Source organism: Peromyscus leucopus, chromosome 1, assembly GCF_004664715.2.
Source record: "Peromyscus leucopus breed LL Stock chromosome 1, UCI_PerLeu_2.1, whole genome shotgun sequence".
NCBI lineage: Eukaryota > Metazoa > Chordata > Mammalia > Rodentia > Cricetidae > Peromyscus > Peromyscus leucopus.
Window position 1 is genome coordinate 95,875,696 of NC_051063.1, and position 15,093 is coordinate 95,890,788.

At 48.1% G+C, this 15,093-nt stretch overlaps 2 protein-coding genes across 3 annotated transcripts in view; both read left to right on the top strand.

The window, feature by feature from the left end:
• The window catches only part of Stk33 (serine/threonine kinase 33), a 181,062-nt gene that overhangs the window by 56,969 nt on the left and 109,000 nt on the right, over positions 1 to 15,093 (top strand). The gene's annotated exons all lie outside the window — the stretch shown is intronic.
• LOC114710432 lies at positions 7,519 to 13,054 on the top strand. Its single transcript, XM_028894584.2, is given in 2 exon segments — positions 7,519 to 9,486; positions 9,489 to 13,054. Coding segments are annotated over 2 exon segments (5,271 nt in total). The 5' UTR covers positions 7,519 to 7,781.

The window sequence follows — 15,093 nt, forward strand, 5'->3', positions numbered from 1 at the left end:
TAAAGCTTCCATGTCTGGCTGTGCGCAGTCAGACCTCACCCTTCCAGTACCTTCCTCTAGAGGTGGCTCGATATCCTGTAGCACTACCAATGCCCTCAGTGGCAGCCTTGCTACTGTTTCTGATTCTTCTAGGTTTTAGTATTTAACTGTTTCTTACCCATCTTTGAAATTATCATCTGCAGTTTTTCGTCTGCCCAGGACAACAATCACAAACATAAATTTTCTTGTGCAATTTTTCTTTTGCCTGGAACAACCAGTGTTTTTTTCTTTTTAAATAATCATATAAATATGCAAATCATAAAGTACAATTTATGTTGTTGAAATGTTTTGGGCCACTGTTTTGGAGCTAACATCATGGAAAAATAGTGTTAATGTGCAAAAATCACCCCCAAAGTTTAGACTTAGGATCTTTGAAAGATGTCTTAATAATGGGGGACAATTTCAAAGGATAAAACATAGGCTCATGCATTCAAAATGCTATTAGTGTTCTTTCAAGAGCATACATCAATCTCAGAAATCTTGTGTACAAACATGACAAAACTGATCTGTCTTACACTTCGATAAAATCACAAAGTGCTTTTATTTTCTCTACCTTTTTATGAATGTGAAACATTTGTATATTATTACAATAACTTGCACAGCCATTGAAGCGAAAGCTATATATTGTTAATGGTGCAGTTAAAAATGGATGCACTACTTCCTTATTTTTTTGAGTTATATAACCATCTTTTGAAAAAAATCTTGAACTTTGTATATTTTACAGTTGGCTCAGCAAGTACACAGTCTGCATGCTGCAGATCACTCTTTTCAATGCCCATGGCAGACATCTCTACCAGCAGCTTTCTCTCTGGTTGTGGGCAGCCTTACAGCCTCTTCAACATAGTGATCCAGATAGTTGCTAAAACTGAGCATAGTCTAGATGAAAGTTATTTGCTGTTTAAACTTTAATCATTAGAAGTGTGTGTGTGTGTGTGTGTGTGTGTGTGTGTGTGTGTATCAGTAGAAGATGCAAAGACTTTGGAAGAGGGAATTTATAAGCAGAATAAGGTGGTGTTTAGGCAGGAGATGGTAGCCTTCTTTGGTAAAGGGCCAGATGGTAAACACTCTAGGCTGTTCAGTATATGTTACATCTGCTTTACCACTGTAAAAATTGGCATGGGCAGCATACAAGTGAATGAGCATGGCTCTGTTCCTTAAAACCTGGTTTGTAAGCATGGGCCACAGGTCAGATTTGGCTCCTAGGCCATAGTTTGTAATCTCTTGGTTTAAATTGCTGTTACTCAAAGCATCTCCCAAGAACAGTATTAGCAATATTACCTATATGCTTATGAATATAGATTCCTGTCTTACACTTTATGATTTCAGAATTTGGGAGTGGGGCTAGGGTTCTGCATGTTTTCTAGCTGATAATGATGCTGGTGCCCAGTGAAGTTAGAGAGAGCCCTGTTGAAATAACATTGTCTTTTTACTATTGAAACTTATGGAACTCAGCTGTGAATCTACTAGGTTATTTCTGTTATAGTTGATCTTGAATCACTTTTCCTATCTTAAGTTTTCTGTTTTTCCTTGGGTCACATTTGGAAATTTAAGTTTTGCTACAATATTGATATATGATAACAATTAAAAATAATTTCACAGCCATTTGGCCAGCCATTTTTATAGTTCATAAATAAATAAATCACTTCTGTAGCTTAAAAAAAGGAAGAAAATTATTTGCTCTCTGTATCAATCTTACTTCTGAGGTGTTTTTACATTTCTGTAAAACTGTGAATTATTATATCAAAACAGGGTTTTGGCCACTCTTCTTGAATGTAAGCTGCTAATAAAATATGGCAGAATTATGCTGTGTAACTTCCAAAGCTGGTTCAGAAAAGGCTGTGTGGGCTTCTACCCAGCTCAGGGGTACTGACTGTGGAGAAGGCTGTGGCCACGCTGTTAATTTATCTGGAGCCACTGTGCTGCAAAAGTCCTGTGAAAGCATCCTTGTTAGTGGCCTTAGCTATTGAGCAGCATTTTTTTTCTTCTCTCAACCAACTCAGAGTGCCTTCTTGGATAGGGCCTCTACCCTGTGCCTTCAGATAACTGCAATCTTGCTGTCAGCTCTCTGCAGCCGTGCTGGAGATCTGAGCCTAGGAGAGCTTTCCCAGGTGTGCAAATGTAGGTGCAATTGGTGTCTTACATCACTTTAAAGCAGCTGTTGTAACTGGGACCCACAATTCCAAGTATTGTTGGCTGTTTTTTTTTTAATCATCTTAATGTCTTTCATATCTGTGTGTATCACTTTTCTTTCACACTTTTTAATCTTTTATGTATTTTGTTCTCTATATTCTCTTATCAGAATTAAAGAAGTAACAATCTTTTCAAAGAGTCAGTTTTTAGGTTTGTTAATTTTTCCTTTTGAGACATTTTGGGTTCAGGAAGTCTTACCTTTATTCATTTCCCTTCCTTATTCCTACCAAGGAATTGTTCTCATCCCAGTTCCCAGAGATGACCACGAGGTTATTAATTTCAGTTTTCATCTCTCTTCTTTATTGGAAATGCTTTTGAAGCTTAAGTTTCCTCAGAGGACAGCTCACACTTGTCCTGTAAGTTTATTATAAACATGTTCTTCTTTGTTTTCTCCAGCATTGATAATTTCAATTTCAATTTTATTTTCATTGAAACATTTTGCAAAGTATTTCTAAGTCTCCAAACAGTTGAGTCTTTCTTTTTTTTCTTGGAAGTGGTGATGAATTTTTCCATTTTTTTTTGAACAGGTCAAAAAAATACATATTTATCTACTTACTATAAAAAATAAATTCTAATTATTTTTCTACTAAGACTTTCTCTTCTTTCCTTACTAGTAAATTTGATTTTACTTTAGGAGACTTAGACTTTCCTGGTTCCCATTTAAGTAGTTTTGCACCTACTGTTTTCCCATGCCCAATCTTAATACTTATATCCATTTTCCTAAAGTATAAAGAAAAATAGCTTAACAATTCTTTGTTTCAGTCTATGAGGATTTTTTTCCACACTACTATTACATATTCTCATCCCATGTCCAGGTGCTGTGAGATGTTCCCTGGGTTCTCATTGTTATAGATGCAAAGTCTCTCTTCTTTCAGGCAAAAGGAGGACTTTTCCGCTCGACTCTCACCAGTCCATCTGTGGCCAGGGAGAGCAGCATGTCCATAGAGAAACACCCAGCTCTGCCACTCTCTTGATTAATGTACTAGCTTACCCCCCTTGCCATTATAACAAATTACCACAAGCTTGAATCAATATGAACTTATTATCATACAGTTTTGGAGGTCAGAAATCTGAAATCAATTTCATTGGGTTAAAGACAAGGTGTCAGCAAGGTTCCTTCTGGAAGATCTCTGGGCAAATAAACTGCCTTACCACTTGCAACTTCTGAGAGCTACACGGATTCCTGAGGCCACAGCCTCCTTCTACACCTTTAACAGGTCTGGCCTCATATTACTCTTGTAGACGAATTGCTAAACAGTACCTCCACAATAGACTACTGGCAATCATTGAGAGAAAGCCAGAGTTGACCTACTCTGGTGATAGGATGGCCAAACACCCTAATTGTCATGCTAGAAATCTCATCCAATGACTGAGGGAACCGGATGCAGAGATCCACGGCCAGGCCCCAGGTGGAGCTCCAGGAGTCCAATTGGCGAGAAAGAGGAGAGTTTGTATGAGCGAGAATTGTTGAGACCAAGATTGGAAAAAGCACAGGGACAAATAGCCAAATGAATGGAAACACATGAACTATGAACCAATAGCTGAGGAGCCCTCAACTGGATCAGGCCCTCTGGATAAGTGAGACAGTTGATTGGCTTGATCTGTTTGGGAGGCATTCAGGCAGTGGGACCAGGTCCTGTCCTCAGTGCATGAGCTGGCTGTTTGGAACCTGGGGCTTATGCAGGGACACTTGGCTCAGCCTGGGAGGAGGGGACTGGACCTGCCTGGACTGAATCTACCAGGTTGAACTCAATCCCCAGGGGAGTCTTTGCCCTGGAGGAGATGGGGGGGAGAGGGGGAGGACAAAGGAATCCATGGCTGATATGTAAAATTAAATTAAATTATATATAAAACAAACAAACAAACAAACAAACAAAAACCCTTGGAGCCAGAAATTGGGGTTAAAGCCTGAGAGAGATCAGAGGAATAGGAAAAGCCACAGCTAGCCTCACCACACCAATTCCACAGCTTCCAAAAGTGAGCTACTTCCTGTCTACCTACACCTATATGCCTTTCTGTTCTGTTCTCTCATTTGCTCTCTCAGCCCAGTTACATCACTTCCTGTCTGTCTGTACAGGCCTCCAGACCTCCATGGTTAACTAGAGTTGGAATTTAAGGTGTGTGCCACCACGCTTGGCTCTGTTCCTAGTGTGGTCTTGAACTCACAGAAATCCAGACAGATCCCTGCCTTCCAAGTGATAGAATTAAAGGCGTATGCTACCATTGCCTGACTTCTATATAGTGGCTGGCCTTTTCCTCTGACCTCCAGGCAAGTTTTACTTTATTGGGAGACACAGTGTATTGGGAGATACATCACTACACACCCTGACATTCTTATCATTGTATCTCCTACTCTTGGAATTTCTTACATAACTTCTTCCAGGGGCCCTTGTGGTTACTCAGGACCTACCTAGACCATCTAGGTTCTAAGAAAACCATCTCGTTCATCTTGTGATTTGCAACTTAATCACATGATCAAAATTCACATTTCCAGGTTCTGGGGACCATAACATGGATATTTTGAGAGTCCATTGTTCTATAGTAGTGATTCACAGATCTCTCAAGGTCAGGAATTTCCTAGGAAGCTTTAGTACTGAATCTTACTCATTGCTCTTTACCCCTGACTCTCTATCTATACTTTGGCTTAGGAAAAAAGTTCTGCTCTAGCTCTGAGACCATAAGAGCAGATACAATGCCTGCTCACATTCTCAAGGTTGTATTTGTCTGTGGGTTCCAGAAACTAAGAGAAATAATTGGATTGAAGTTAGGTAAAAGGCAACACTTACTTTCCAGCTGCCTTCTTCCTATAATCTTTGTCTCTACACAGTAAATTAGTATTTACTGAATGAAGGACATTTTGTACAAAGTAAATTGAGGCTCTAGCAGAAAACTCACTTTGGTGACTAAGAACAAGAACTCTGGAGAGAGACTGTTGGTGTTCAAATCCTACTTTATCATCTACTCCCTGTGACTTTGGCCAAGTCACATAGCCACACTGATTCAATTTCCTTATCTAAATAATGGGGATAATGATATCAACCCCAAATAATATCATAAATATTACATTAGACAGGTTTGCATTTATTTCCTTATTTATGTGTCTGTAGGGGGTGGGGCACATGTGTACCTGGTGTGGTGCTCCTGGGGATTAGAAGGAGACTTGAGAGAGTTGATTCTCTCCTCTCACACATCCATGTGAACCCTGGGGGACTGAAAGTCTTGGGACTTGGCAGTAGGCACCTTTACCCACTGAGCCATCCAACCCTTGGCTAAGATTACATATAATGAATGTTCAGACAACTGCCTGGTGTGTGTTATTTCTATAAGTAAATTAAATGGGATTATGTGCAAAAGTTTGTTTATTTTCCATGTGTTTTGGGAGGTAGGATAGAGCCAGAATCCCATTGGCCTTGATCTCATGTTCCTCTTGATTGATTTAGCTTCCCAGGTCCTGGGGTTACAGGCATGTTTCACTATAACTAGCTTGTGTTTATCTACTGCTCTGTATACAGCCATATTATAGATGTTTATTTTTATTAGTTTATTAAGAGTTTGTCAGCCAGGTGGTGGTGGCGCATGCCTTTAATCCCAGCACTCAGGAGGCAGAGACAGGTGGATCTCTGTGAGTTCATGGCCAGCCTGGGCTACAGAGTGAGTTCCTGGAAAGGCACAAAGCTACACAGAGAAACTGTGTCTCAAAAAAGAGTTTGTCAAATCTCTTTATTTCATAGGTCTCATTTTTTTTTTTTTTGGTATCTTTTGTTTTCTTTTTGATTTAGTCTGGATACATTTTGAAAAACTTTTCGAGCGCGCGCGCGTGCGTGTGTGTGTGTGTGTGTGTGTGTGTGTGTGTGTGTGTGTGAGAGAGAGAGAGAGAGAGAGAGAGAGAGAGAGAGAGAGAACTTAGAGACAGACAGAAAGACAGACACACAGAGAGAATGTAGTACACATATGGAGGTCAGGGGACAACTTTATGGAATTGGTTCTCTCCTTGGCTTTTGCGGATCAAGCTCAGGCTGTCAGGATTGGGTGGCAAATGCCTTTCTTTATCCACTGAGCTATGTCGCTGTCCATGGATAAACGTTTAATAGGTTAATTTCCTAATTACAGCTCAACTGTGTTTCTCTGGCTGTTAGGCTCATTCATTTTTAGCCTTTGCAGCTGAAGTTTCTCAGATCCTGTACTCCTTGTGAACTGAAGTTCCTTGAGGGAAGAAGAAGCCACACATAAGTTCAAGACTGTTTGACTGATGAGAATTTGAGGATTGTAGGGAGTTGGGACGTTTTAAGTCCAGAGCAAAAAAATATGTTGGGTTATCTTTGTTCTCTTAATAACTATCCGTTGCTTGCCATACCTCTGCATCTTACTTAGAGCCTTTTGACTGTCATGCAAAGCCTTTGGAATGTATTGTTAGACTACTTAGCTCTATCCAGCCCTAACCAGCAAGGTTATCAGCTTTCTCAGAGACCTGTAGCAGAGACTTCTTGCCTGCCTCAAACTCCCACCCATATACTTGGAAATATCCCTAGATTCATGACCTCCTTTCATTATATTGAAAGACCCCAGCATACTTGCTTAGCCTAACGCCATTTTGAGCAAGGCCTGGAAAGTACGGGGAAAGTTCAGTTAGAGGACACGGGCACTGGAACAAACAGGGTATCTGCGGTCGGCCACCTGGCCCCAGAACAGGGAACTAAAGGTCAGAAAAACAACTTGGAGCCAAGTCAGCAGGTGTGTCGAGCTCGGGGAAAAACCACGAACTGTCCTGAGTTTGAACCTGGCCTCATTTGAATCGTCCAATCAGAACCCTGTAAACCATGCTTCTCGTGCTTCTGCTGCCCGACCCTATAAAAACCCTCCACTCCAGCCCATCGGCACGCCAGTCTCTTAAGCCTCTTGAGTGACTGTGTCGCCCCGGGTACCCGTGTTCCTGAATAAAGCCTCTTGCTGTTTGCATCTGACTTATGGTCTCGGTGTGATCTCTGGGCGAGGGTCTCTCCAGAGGGAAGACTACCTTCGGGGGTCTTTCATTTGGGGGCTCGTCCGGGATCGGAGACCCCCGCCTCGGGACCACCGACCCACTGTCAGGAGGTAAGCCGGCCGGCCTTGGTGTATGTCATCTCTGTCCTGTCTGAGTGTTGTTGGTTTGTCTGAATGTTGAATGTTGTCTGTTTGCGCGCCTGTATCTGTCTGTGTCAGTGGAACTGAAGGAGCCGACGGGCTCGGACTTCGCCACTGCGACGCTGGAAGACGTTCCACGGGTCTCTGAAGTCCCCTCTGGGGCACGGTCTGAAGTCCCCTCTGGGGCACGGTCTGAAGTCCCCTCTGGGGCACGGTCTGAAGTCCCCTCTGGGGCACAGTTTTTCGGGGCCACCCCCGTATCTGAAGGATACGTGGTGTTGGTAGGAGACGGAGATCTCAAGTACTCCGTAAATCCATCTGAGTTTTTGCTTTCGGTTTTACACCGGAGCCGCGCAGCGCAACTGTCTCTTATTTGTGTTGTCGGGTTGTTTTGTGTTCTTTGTCTAATCCTTCTCCATCCAGGAACTAATATGGGACAGACTGTCATTACCCCCTTGAGCCTAACTACTGACCATTGGTCGGACGTCAAAGGCCGGGGGAGCGATGAAGGTGTAGTCATCAAGAAAAATAAATGGATGACCCTCTGTGAGGCCGAATGGGTCATGATGGATGTAGGATGGCCACGGGAAGGGTCATTTAATCTCTCTCTCATTTCACAGGTTGAAGGGAAGGTGTTTGCTTCCAGCCCCCATGGGCATCCAGACCAGGTTCCCTACATCGCCATTTGGAGATCCCTGGTTGAAAACCCATTCCCCTGGGTCAAGCCCTTCCTCCCACAACCTCTCACTCCCCAGCCTTCGGCGCCTCCTAACCCCCTTTCTTCTCTCTACCCAGTCCTTCCCCGCAGGGAGCCTTCCAAGCCCCCTGTCCTTCCCCCTGATCCTAATTCTCCTCTCATAGACCTTCTGACAGATGAACCGCCACCTTACCAGCCGACCCCCCCAGCGTCACCTGCGGCCCCAGCGGCTGCGCCCGCGGCGGCCCCTGCTGCGGTGCCGGCCGCGGCCCCGGCGGCTGCGCCCGCTGTGGCTCTAGTCGCAACGCCGGCTGCGACCTCCCCGGCGGCCGCGCCCCCCGTGATGACCCCGCTCGCTGAGGACTCGGAGGAAGAAGAAGAAACAGTCCAGTCCCCCATCGCGGGCCGCCTCAGGGGCTGCCGAGCCGGCCCCCCCACTGAATCCAAAGCCTTCCCGCTTCGGGAAGGACCCAACCATCAGTTACAATATTGGCCCTTTTCTGCCTCAGACCTTTATAATTGGAAACAACATAATCCCCCTTTCTCCAGAAATCCTGTTGCCTTGACCGGCCTAATTGAGTCCATCCTAGTGACTCACAGGCCGACTTGGGACGACTGTCAGCAGCTCCTGCAGACCCTCTTAACCGTAGAGGAAAAGCAGAGAGTTTTCCTGGAGGCCCGGAAGCAGGTTCCGGGCGATGACGGGAGGCCAACCCAACTCCCAAATATCATCGATGCAGCTTTTCCCTTGACCCGCCCAGACTGGGACTTCAATACACCTGAAGGTAGGGAGCATCTATGTCTCTATCGCCAGTTGCTCTTAGCGGGTCTCCGAGCGGCCGCCAGAAGGCCTACCAATTTGGCTCAGGTAAGGAATGTGATACAGGGAAAGGAAGAATCACCCGCTGCATTTTTAGAGAGGCTGAAGGAGGCTTATAGGATGTACACTCCGTATGATCCAGAAGACCCAGGGCAAGCACCAGGTGTCATCTTATCATTTATCTACCAGTCTAGCTCAGATATCCGAACTAAATTGCAGCGGTTGGAAGGTTTACAGGTGCTAGGTTTGCCAGACTTATTGAAGGAAGCAGAGAAAGTGTTCAATAAGAGAGAAACTCCTGAGGAGCGTGAGGAAAGGAGATGGCAGAAACAAGAAGAAAGGGACAAGAAACAGCATAGGGAAATGAAAAAGGTTTTGGCCGCCGTTGTGTCTCAGGGACAGCGGAGAGAGGGAGATAGGTCGGGAGAGCGAAGGAGGCCACCCCTTGATAAAGATCAATGTGCTTACTGTAAGGAGAAGGGACACTGGGCCCGAGAGTGCCCCAAGAAGCCACAAGGACCCCACCGACCCAAGCCCAAAACCGTGGACCTCCTTAGTCTAGAGGACTAGGGGAGTCGAGGCCAGGAGCCCCCCCCTGAGCCTAGGATAACCCTCAATATCGGGGGCAGCCCGTGACCTTCCTGGTTGATACTGGTGCTGAACATTCAGTCCTAACCCATGCCGGAGTGCCTCTTAGCCGGCATTCTGCACTGGTGCAGGGGGCAACTGGAAACAAGAGGTATTACTGGACTGCCGAGAGAAAGGTCCAACTGGCATCAGGGCAAGTAACTCACTCCTTCCTGCATATACCTGAATGCCCCCATCCGCTGTTAGGACGGGACCTATTAACCAAATTGAAGGCACAAATCTACTTTGATGAGAAGGGACCAAGGGTCACGGGTCCTAAAGGAGACCCCCTACAAATCCTTGCCCTCAGTTTAGAGGAAGAATACCGTTTGTTTGAGGCAGAACCCCCGGAGAAATCACCTGAGGAGCTACAGAACTGGCTGAGAGAGTTTCCTCAGGCCTGGGCAGAGACTGGGGGCTTGGGGCTGGCACGCGATCAGCCGCCGCTGATGATCTCACTAAAGGCCTCCGCGACTCCCGTTTCAATCAGACAATACCCAATGTCACGGGAAGCTCATGAGGGGATCAAGCCCCATATTCGGAGGCTCCTGGACCAAGGGGTGTTAAAGCCCTGCCAGTCACCTTGGAACACCCCTCTCTTGCCTGTTAAGAAACCGGGGACAGGAGACTACAGGCCGGTCCAGGACTTGAGAGAGGTCAATAAGTGGGTGGAGGACATACACCCCACGGTGCCTAACCCCTATAACCTTCTGAGCACCCTCCCACCGACCCACGTCTGGTACACTGTGCTAGACCTGAAGGATGCCTTCTTTTGTTTAAGACTGCACCCTCAAAGTCAAATGCTATTCGCTTTTGAATGGAGGGACCCAGAAAGAGGGCTCTCGGGACAATTAACCTGGACCCGGCTCCCTCAGGGCTTCAAAAATAGCCCAACCCTCTTTGATGAGGCCCTACATGCAGATCTGGCCGGATTCTGGGTCGAACACCCAACCCTGACTCTGCTCCAGTACGTGGATGATCTACTCCTGGCGGCCAGGAGTCGAACCGAGTGCCTGGAGGGCACTCGAGCCTTACTGGCCAGACTTGGACAAAAGGGCTATAGAGCCTCCGCCAAAAAGGCTCAAGTATGCCGAGACAAGCTTACCTACCTGGGCTACACCCTGAGCGGGGGGCAAAGATGGTTAACAGGAGCAAGGAAGGAGACGATAATCTCCATCCCCCCTCCTTGGAACCCCCGCCAAGTTCGAGAGTTCCTGGGTACGGCTGGGTACTGCCGCCTTTGGATTCCTGGCTTTGCCGAACTGGCAGCCCCATTATACCCCCTCACTAAACCAGGGACCATGTTCCAATGGGAGGAGAAGCATCAGAAAGCATTCCAACAGATCAAGAAGGCCTTACTCGAGGCCCCGGCTCTGGGTCTGCCAGATCTAACCAAGCCCTTTGAGCTGTTTGTGGATGAGAACTCAGGTCTTGCCAAAGGGGTACTGGTGCAAAGACTGGGACCTTGGAGGAGACCTGTAGCGTACTTGTCCAAGAAATTGGACCCGGTGGCTACAGGATGGCCTCCATGCCTCCGCATGGTGGCAGCCATTGTCGTATTACTCAAGGATGCCGGAAAGCTGACTCTGGGACAGCCGTTGACTGTGCTGGCCTCCCATGCAGTGGAGGCCTTGGTCCGACAACCACCGGACAGATGGCTTTCTAACGCCAGAATGACTTACTATCAGGCCTTACTACTGGACTCAGACAGGGTAAATTTTGGGCCGATAGTTTCCCTTAACCCTGCTACCTTGCTGCCACTGCCTAGCCCCTCCGAGGAGCATGACTGCCTCCAGATTCTAGCCGAAGCACATGGCACCTGCCCTGATCTGACAGATCAGCCGCTTAAGGATCCAGACGCTGTCTGGTACACAGACGGGAGCAGTTTCCTGGAGGAGGGGGAACGCAGAGCTGGGGCAGCTATAACCACCGAATCGGAAGTGGTATGGGCATCGTCACTCCCGCCTGGGACATCGGCCCAGCGCGCAGAACTGATTGCGCTCACCCAAGCTCTCCGGATGGCAGAAGGTAAGAAGCTCACAGTTTATACTGACAGCAGATATGCCTTCGCCACTGCGCATGTCCACGGGGAAATCTACAGACGGAGAGGCCTGCTGACGTCCGCGGGTAAGGAAATCAAAAACAAAAAAGAGATCCTAGACCTCCTAAAGGCCCTGTTCCTCCCGCTCCAACTCAGTATTGTCCACTGCCCAGGGTATCAAAAGGATGACTCTGCGGTAGCCAGAGGGAATCAGCTGGCAGATCTGACTGCCCGAACAGTGGCTTCCCAGCCAGCAGGAAACAGCCAGTTGATGGCTATACAAGAACCACAGCCTGAGAAAGACCCCGTGCCTTATAGCCCAGAAGACCATGAGCTAGCAAAGAAAATGGGGGCGGACTGGGAACAAAGAAGACAGGCATATATACTAGGGGACCGGATGGTCATGCCAACCTCCCATACCCGATATATGCTGAGATTCCTCCATGCATTGACCCATTTGAGCAAAAACAAGATGAAGACCCTATTAGACAGAGAAAACACCTGGGCAGTGCTGCTGAACCAGGATCAGGTACTCCAGCAGGTAACTTCTACCTGCCCAGCCTGTGCTCAAGTCAACGCAGGAAAGGTTCATCTAAACAAGGGGGCCCGCCAAAGAGGCCATCGTCCTGGTGTTCATTGGGAAATAGACTTTACAGAAGTAAAACCCGGACTCTACGGGTACCGGTACCTCCTGGTCTTCGTGGACACCTTTTCTGGATGGATCGAGGCATTTCCAACCAAGAATGAGACGGCTAACGTGGTAACAAAGAAACTGTTGGAAGAAATCTTCCCCAGGTATGGGATGCCTCAAATATTGGGGTCGGATAACGGGCCTGCCTTCATCTCTCAGGTAAGTCAGAAGGTGGCCAAACTATTGGGGGTTGATTGGAAACTCCATTGTGCATACCGCCCCCAGAGCTCAGGACAGGTAGAACGAGCTAATAGAACAATCAAGGAGACTTTAACCAAACTAACGCTTGCAACTGGCACTAGAGATTGGGTGCTCCTACTTCCCTTGGCTCTCTACAGAGCCCGAAATACTCCTGGCCCACACGGCCTAACCCCTTTTGAAATCATGTTTGGGGCCCCACCTCCTGTTGTAGATTTTCTTCACCCTGATATCTCATCTTTTAGTACCAGCCCCACTTTGGAAGCACATCTCCAGGCCCTCCAGCTGGTGCAGAAGGAAATCTGGAAGCCACTGGCTAGAGCCTATCAGGAGCAGCTGGACAGGCCAGTGGTCCCCCACCCCTTCCAGATTGGAGATTCCGTCTGGGTCCGGCGCCACCAGACCAAGAACCCAGAGCCACGATGGAAGGGGCCCTACACTGTCTTGCTGACCACCCCCACTGCACTCAAGGTCGATGGGATTGCTGCATGGATCCACGCCTCTCATGTGAAGGCTGCCAGGGAACACGACCCAGCGGGATCCAGAAAATCAACATGGACAGTGTGCCGCACATGAAACCCCTTAAAAATAAGGTTGGCCCGCTGCTCCTCTTCCTCCCCTTCCTCTTAATCTCTGCCTACCCCCAGGGGACTAGGGCGGCAGAGAGCCCGCACCTAGTTAAGAGGCTTACTTGGCAGATATTAAACCAGGAGGGCACCCTTGTCTGGAATATTACCCAAGACCATGTCCTATGGACCTGGTGGCCCACGCTTACGCCCGACTTTTGCCACCTGGCGCTGGGCTCGGGGGATTGGGGAATCGAGGATGTAAACCTGAGGGACCTAAACGCATCCACCCACTTCGGCACAGTCCAAACCGCGGGATGTCGCACCCCTCTGTCCAGGTGCAGGTGGGCACAACATGATTTTTATGTGTGTCCAGGGGATGGGAGAGACCGGGTCACTGCCAGGAGGTGCGGGGGAAAGGGGGACTTCTTCTGCGCAAGCTGGGGCTGTGAGACCACCGGTTCTGCATGGTGGAAACCCAGCTCCAGCTGGGACCTGATCAAACTTGAGAGGAACTTCACCAGAGCCGCAGGCGGTTGGTTCTGCGCACCCAAGTCCGGCCTCCGCCCAAACTCAGGGCAAGACACGTTTACCCCTGGACTCTCACTCCCCTTGAAGATAACCTTCACCGCCCCAGGTAAGGCCTATGTAGGCTGGCAGCAGGGTCGAACATGGGGGCTCAGGCTATATGAGGATGACTACGATCGAGGGTTACGGTTCACCATCAAACTCAAGGTAGACGCCGTCCGCTCCAACTCTGTGGGGCCCAGCTCGGTCCTTGCGGATCAAAAACCTCCATCCAGATTTATACCCACTCCCCAGACGCCCACTGGGATCCTGACTGGTTCCATGGCGCCACGGCCCGGGACAGGAGACCGGCTATTGAATCTTATAGAGGGCGCTTACTCAGCCCTCAATGTTACCAACCCAAATCGGACTCAGGAGTGCTGGTTATGCCTAGTCTCCACACCTCCCTATTATGAGGGGGTGGCCGTGGTCGGAAGCTTCACCAATTCTTCTTCACCCCCGTCAGAATGTGCCTCGACACCTCAGCATAAGCTCACAATCTCTGAGGTGTCAGGACAAGGACTATGTCTGGGGACAGTACCCCACACCCACCAACACCTGTGTAATCGCACCCAGGCACTTGCTCCAGGACCCCACTATCTCGCGGCTCCCAACGGGACTTACTGGGCCTGTAGCACTGGACTTACACCATGCATCTCCCCCTCAATACTAGCCAACACGGCCGATTATTGTGTGCTCATAGAACTGTACCCCAAGATAGTCTACCATACACCTGAAGATATCTATGCCGGTATGAAACAGGGGTCCCCCGCATAAAAAGAGAGCCAGTCTCGCTAACCCTGGCCCTGATACTAGGTGGATTAACTATGGGAGGAGTCGCTGCCGGAATAGGCACAGGTACCACTGCCCTCATGGAAACCAACCAGTTCAGACACCTCCAGGCTGCCATGCATACCGATATCCAGGCACTGGAGGAATCGTGAGTGCCTTGGAAAAGTCACTCACCTCCCTGTCTGAGGTAGTTCTGCAGAACCGGAGGGGATTAGACCTCCTCTTCCTGCAGGGGGGGGGCTATGTGCCGCCCTTAAAGAAGAATGTTGCTTCTATGCGGATCATACTGGGGTGGTGAGAGATAGCATGGCCAAATTAAGAAAGAGATTAGAACAAAGACAAAACCTCTTTGAAGAACAGCAGGGATGGTTTGAGGGATGGTTCGGAAGGTCCCCCTGGCTCACCACCCTCATCTCCACCCTTATGGGACCCCTTCTGATTTTATTGCTCCTTCTGACGCTCGGGCCCTGTATCCTAAACAGACTTGTCCAATTTATCAGGGAACGCGTTTCTACTGTTCAGACCTTGGTATTGACCCAACAATACCAACGACTCAACCAGGTGGAAATGGAGCCACATCCCTATTCTTCCCCATGAATGGAGGATTCCATTCCCTGAGATAAGAAAATGGGGGAATGAAAGACCCCAGCATATTTGCTTAGCCTAATGCCATTTTGAGCAAGGCCTGGAAAGTACGGGGAAAGTTCAGTTAGAGGACATGGGCACTGGAACAAACAGGGTATC